This window comes from Giraffa tippelskirchi, chromosome 7, assembly GCF_054371585.1.
Source record: "Giraffa tippelskirchi isolate mGirTip1 chromosome 7, T2T-mGirTip1v1.2.pri, whole genome shotgun sequence".
In the NCBI taxonomy this organism is placed as follows: domain Eukaryota; kingdom Metazoa; phylum Chordata; class Mammalia; order Artiodactyla; family Giraffidae; genus Giraffa; species Giraffa tippelskirchi.
This window is the reverse complement of record NC_137281.1, coordinates 43,182,624-43,188,683: the sequence shown is the minus strand read 5'-3', so window position 1 is coordinate 43,188,683 and position 6,060 is coordinate 43,182,624. Positions and strand designations below refer to the sequence as shown.

The 6,060-nt window shown below is 55.7% G+C and overlaps 1 protein-coding gene across 1 annotated transcript; it reads right to left on the bottom strand.

Moving 5' to 3' along the window:
• Nucleotides 1-571: 571 nt before the first annotated feature.
• On the bottom strand, nucleotides 572-2,579 carry CBLN1 (cerebellin 1 precursor). The gene is made up of 3 exons (XM_081517306.1): nucleotides 2,316-2,579; nucleotides 2,047-2,166; nucleotides 572-769 (listed from the first exon to the last, which is right to left on the bottom strand). The coding sequence occupies exons 1-3, from the start codon at nucleotides 2,577-2,579 to the stop codon at nucleotides 572-574; spliced, it is 582 nt and encodes a 193-aa protein (XP_081373432.1).
• Nucleotides 2,580-6,060: the final 3,481 nt, after the last annotated feature.

Sequence of the window (6,060 nt, the reverse complement as noted above, 5' to 3'; positions counted from 1 at the left end):
CCTTTCTCTGCTAACAAGCAGCCGAAGATACATGCAAAGTACCTTCAGCTAATTAATTCGAGCGGTGTTTTAAGAGCAGTACTTGCCAAATTAAAACTACTTCTCCATCCAAAAAAAAAAAAAACCTTCCCCCCTCCTCCAAAATAAAAAAAGGGGGAGGGGCATATTAGATTTCAGCGGATGAAAAGATTCAGAGAGGGACTCAGAGGAGGAAGATATTTCACATTATACAGTGAAATGCAAAGTTTCTTTTATATAAATTGTAGGGAACATGAACACGGGGTAAGAAACAGTGACAAGGCAGTCTGTCTTTTTTGATTACTGCAACTGGAGTTGGGGGCGAGTTTATTTTGGAAATGGGAGTGCGCAGAGCTAAGCGGAATTTACTTCTCCTAAAGAGGAAATGGACTAAGTTGTCCAACCGCCGGGCTGCGCTTCGTTTACCGGATACAGCTGGGGAACAAGCAGAAGTTTCAAGTCTTGCCGCTTTCTCGTCCTCTAAAGTTCAGCCTCTATCATTTTCCCCTCCTGCCTTCGCCCTCTCCCTGCCTCCATTCCCGAGATGAGCCAGTCAGAGGGGAAATACGAGGAATCCGGAGAAGGTCGAATACTTCCAGCCCCCCATCAAGTTTCCCCGCTCCAGCTTGAGGTATGCTCGGTCGCCTTTCTCCATCTGGATTAGAACTCCGTTACTGGCGGCCTCCCGTGTCACGTCCTGGTCACCAGCGAAGGCTGAAATCACCGGCCACCCGTTTAACATGAGGCTCACCTGAGAAAGAGAAAGGCCGGCTTCAGAGGAGCAACCCTATGTGGGCACCGAAGCGGCGATAAACCGCGAACCTTCATCGCTTGGCTGACAAGATGTAAAGCTTGGAAGCAGGGGGCTGCGGGTGGGCGGGGGCGAAGAGCAGAAAGAAAAGGGGCTTTGTAATTTACTGCCGAGGGCCCAATGAGGCTAAAGACGGCCCATCTGGGTGACAGAACGGGTCTGCTCCCCAAACGGGAGTAACTTTCATTTCTTGGGCCCGCCAATCGAACCCTGACTGCGTTCTTTTATCCAGTTTAATGAACCCGTAGGTGGCTCAAGCGCCCAGAGACCTTCGGCCTTGCCCTCCCCGCCAGCCCCAAAGAGAAACTCAGACAACTGGCGCTTCCGGGAACACAAACAAATACAAACAAAAACACTGGCTCCTCCAGATTCCAGATGCCGGGACACAGCAGAGACGCAGCGGAGGAGCCAGGCAAGGTTTCGGCAGATGAGAAATCTCGCGCAGAGCTGCACTCCGTGCTTCATTCCCAAACTCCGGGCTCAGTTTCCGTCCCAGATCCAGCCTCGCCCTCCACCGCCCGGCTTTGCCCTTGCGGTGGCATCAGCAGATAAAGGCCCAGCGCCGTCTCCCCAGCCGCGCGTTCCGCCTTCTGTGTCCGCCCAAAGGAAACCTGAAAACCTTTGGGAACCCTGGAGAGCCAGTGAGTGCTGGCTGGGGCAAAGCTGGAGCCAGGAGGGTGTGGCACTACGCCCCTCCCTTCTCTCTCCACCTTTCAACTGATATAGTTAGTCGCTACTTGTTCAGAAATCCGGAGTGGGTCCCCAGAGGGACGCCAGGACTCCCCCGGAGCGTGGCGCTGAATGCAAGCGCACAGGCTTCTTTCTCGCCCGCTTCAGAGCTGGGACATGAGTCGGGGATACTGTCCGTGGTGCTGAAGGCGAGGATCGCGGAAAGCTTCCGGAAGCGGGAAGTGTCGGGGATGCTAACAGAAACTCTTAAGGGAAATCCCCGGAGTTCCGTAGCGGGAGGACCTCTTTGGAGGGTCCCACAAGGCGGAGGCAGAAAACTGTGCCTGGAGGTGGTTTCAAGAACCCATGACTGGAAAGCAAGGGAGAGTCCAAGCCATAGAACCGTGAGGCCCGGCTACCCATTCCTCCAAGCTGCCCTGGGCACATGCGGCTGCCCCTTCTATTTCCCACCCCCGCCGGGCCGACTCACTCCCGCGGCCAGTAGCCCCCTACCGGGGCTGCGGCCTGGCCCTGAGGCGGCAGCTGACCTGGATGGTCTGTCTGTTGTAGACTTTTACCACGTGGAAGTTAAAACTGTAGATTCCTTTGCGCGGGGCGATGAAAGTGCTGCGTTCTGAATCAAAGTTGTTCCCGATGTTCACTAGTACCTATAACGAGACGGGAACGAAGGGGAGTGGGCAAGAATCTGTCCCGAACTCTTGTCTCCGCGTTTCCGCAGAGACCTCAGAGAGGGTCGAACATCTACCTACTACCTCTCCCCCAACCCCCACCCATCCAGTCTTCCTGGAGCACTCACCTGGTCGAAGTAGATGATCATGGTGCGATTACTCATCTCGGACGGCTCATGGTTGGTGCTTCTGATGGCAGAGAAAGCCACCTTGGCGCTGCCGGAGCGCACAGAGATGCCCAGAGCTGTGCCCGTGGGATCGGACGTAGGGTTGGAGTCGCAAACCACCAGGCATTTGCCTTCTAGCACGATGGGCTCCGTCTCATTCTGCCCGCGGGCCGGGCCCGCCAACCATGCTGCCCCCAGCAGCAGCAGCTCCACGACGCCCAGCATCGCGGCGCCGGCGCCCACCCCGCCCCCCACCCCGGGGGCTGCCTGCTCCAGCCGCCCCCCCGCCCCAGCCCGGCTCCGAAGCCCCCTCCTCAGATCTGTGCGCAGCTCTGCCGACGCCGCTCTGGACACTTCGGCTCTTCTTGCACTCCTGGGCAAGCGTGCCCCCCGAGCGATGCTCCCGGAGCCCCGCCCGGGCCTCAAGGGTACCGTGGCTGCTCAGCCGCACTTGGATGCATAGCCGCTGCCGCTCGATCCCCGCTGATTCCGCCGCCTGCTGCCCGCACCGGCCGCTGCCGCCGCCGCCGCCGCTCTGAATTATTGATGCAGCCGGCGATGCAGCCGGAGCCGGCGGAGAGCGCGCGCTGGGCACAAAGGCGCGGACCGCGGCCTGGCCCCGCCCCTACCTTCTCCCTCTCCGCCTTCCTCTCCAGCCCCGCCCCCGCACCGGCAGAAGCTCCACCCCCTGACCAATCCTGGCGCGCCGCGCTCCCCGCCGAGCCAATGACGGCGCTGTCCGCGCGCGGCCACCTGACCCTGGGCGCCGTTGTTATTAGGCGCGGCAAGGCCGGCGGCGCGCGGCAGCAGGGTTGGGCTCAGGCGGAGAGTCGACAGAGGGAGCGAGGGCCGGGAACGCGCGCGCGCGCACCCGCGTTTCTGTGCCGTCTGCGGCGGCCGCTCGCTCTCCTGTCTCCCGCCTCCCGATACGGTCTTGTTCAGCCCCCTCAGCCCTTCCTCCCGCCTCCCTCGCTGGCCCTCAGGTAGGAGACGGTGCGCACGCCCAGGTTCCGGAGTAGAGTCGCCAGGGGCCGAGAGACGCGCGAGTGTGGGCGCGTGGGGCGAGAGGGGAGCGCCCCCCAGTGGGTAAAGGGGTGAGGGGCAGCGGGCGCGCGGGTGAGCCTCGGCAAGCTGGCCGACCCGGCGGCCGGGCTGCAGGGCGCGTGCGTGCGTGGCGGGGCGGGGCGTGCGCCGAGGCCGCGGAACGAGGAGGCGCACGTGCAGCCGCTGGAAGCTGGCGCCGCGGGGCATCGAGGCCAGTGTCCACATCCCGGCCTCGCGGCCAAGAGTATGGCGCTGGGCCGGCAGCTCTAGCCGGCTTCTCGAAGTGCTCGCTCTGCGGGCCGCGGAGTCGGATCGAGCGTGCACTCATTTATTCTTTATTTCATTTATTCTTTGTTTCATTTATTCTTTGTTTCATTTATTCGAGATAGATCATTGAACACTTGTGAACGCGAAGTGCCAGGCTTCCAGGCGCAGAGGACATAGTGATGAGCAAAATCGGACGAGGCCTGCCTTCGTGCCTCTTACAGTCTAGTGCAGGAGGCACTGGCAAGTACAGTGGCATCGCAGACAGGTTCATTTCTCTGATACCATTTTTATCTTTTGCACTTAAAATTTTATTCTTTGCATCCGCATTTTATTTACTGTGCACCGCCTTTGTGGCATGTTCTGTCCACGTGTACTTACATATTATTGCCTTGCATATAGACACCAAATCTTGTGATTTATGGGCGAGTTTTCAAGGGTGATTTTGAAATTTCAAGGCGAATGAATTTTTACCTCACGCGTTAACTTAGAGCTTTACACACACGTAGTCAACACAGTAAAACACAGCTTTGCTAAATGACAGAGAGAGGGGAGCTACAGGGGTGGTTAAGAGGCAAGGCGTGGAAGGCAGGCGGTTAACCTGCCATTAGGTGGAAGCTGGAGGGCGATCAGACCTCTCCGTCAAGTCCAAAGCAAGAGGCTTCGGACCCGAATGAGAGGCGGGCGAGAATGCTGTCCCCCGGAGCACCTGGCGCTTGAGTCCCTGCCGGGAGACTTTGAACCCGTGTGCTCTGCCGAGCCAGAGCACTCGTGAGGCAGGCGGCGGCCCGGCGCGAGCCGGGGCATCTAGACAAACCTGGATCGCGGGCTGACAGCACCTCCTTTCGGTCTCCCGGCTCGCCGCCGGCGGGGTCTGCCGCCGCCTAGGGTAGGTTCTCCCCTACGCAGGAAGACTGCTTTGGAATGGCCAACGGCCGCATATTTCAGCTTTGTGTCTTTGAGACTTAGCTGTTTAAAGACTCACCTGGAGGTACCCATCTCGGAACCTCGCCTCTGTTGGGATGCCTGCCTGCTGAGGTCACAGGGTTCGTTTGCCCAGGAGAAAGAGAAGAGGTGGGGGAAGAGGCAATAATTTTACTTCAAATTAAATTGACAGAAAACTGTTTTTTCAAGTCAGATCTGTTTGAGACATCCCCAGAAAGCGTTGCCAGCTGTGATTACACCTAATGTGAGAGCATGAACTAATTTAGGAAGTGAGAGCTGAATAATGACACTGTACCCTGTATCGCCACGGAGCCTGGCAGCCCCAGCAGTGGAGGGTACCTGGAGAAATACCCGTGTAGAATCAACAGCATGTGCTCAGTGCCCGGGGTCTACACACTCCGATATTCCACAGATTTTTACTGAAGGCTGTCTGGTGAGGAAGCCCGTTCTTATGGAGCTCACAAACAGGACTGAGATTATCTAGAGGGAGGTGGTGGGTCTCCAGCCTTCTCTTCTCTTCATGGGGGAGGCTCTCGTGGGCAATGCCCAAGCCTGAACTGCCATCCCTATGCCACTGGGGATCTTGTATGGCCAGTCTCAGCCTACCTGCGTCCCAGGCCTACCATTCTAAGGGCCTGCTAGATTGCTTTCCTTTAGATATCCTGCAGGCATATTTAACTGACCCATACTTTGTCTCCTTCCCTTTGTCACCCAAATTCTGTCTCTTATCCTATGCCAGTGACAACAGGTACCACCTAGGGAGCCCCACATCTAACTTGACTCTACTTTATGTCCTATTTGTTTGAGTCTGTTTGGGCTTCATCATGCCTGGCCTAGGATACTGCAGAAGCTTCCTAATTTATCATTCAGGGAATTAGTATAAGGATCACTCCTGGCTCTGCTATAAACTGTTTATTCTTTCATTTGATGGATAACAATTGAGTTCTCTGAAATATGTAATCCCCGCTTTTCTTCCACCTAAGGAAGACTTCCCTGACCACCATATTTCAGAATGATCACACCCCTGGCATTGCTTGTCCCTCTTTAACATCGTTATGTGTTTAAAAATAATGAATTTAATGTTAATGGATATATGCTTTCCTGAATTGTGAGATGAAATGTGATAATGTATAGGAGGAGGAGAAACCTCAAAAGCAGTCATGTTTATTTTAAATATTGTCACATTGTTACACGCAGAATTCTTTTAGCTGCAAATGACAAAACTAATTCAGACTGGCTTAAGTATAAAGGATTTCACTCATTTGATGAAAAAGCCTACAGGTAGGTCTTGCCTGTTAAAGCATTGTTGGATCCATCAGGCAAGGTTATCAGGATCTGTTTTCCAGTTTTGACTTATAGCCAATAGAACCTCTGCCAACTCAGAGCAAGGAAAGGAGAGCGCTGCTTCTTCAATATTTTCTGCAAAAGTCATAGAGCTGTTCTTACCGGGGTA

Coding starts and splice junctions, on each gene's coding strand:
- CBLN1 (XM_081517306.1), bottom strand. CDS start 2,579: ATGCTGGGCGTCGTGGAGCTGCTGCTGCTGGGGGCAGCATGGTTGGCG. Junction 2,167..2,315: donor TGATCATCTACTTCGACCAG/GTGAGTGCTCCA, acceptor GTCTCGTTATAG/GTACTAGTGAACATCGGGAA. Junction 770..2,046: donor ACAACAGACAGACCATCCAG/GTCAGCTGCCGC, acceptor TCTCTTTCTCAG/GTGAGCCTCATGTTAAACGG.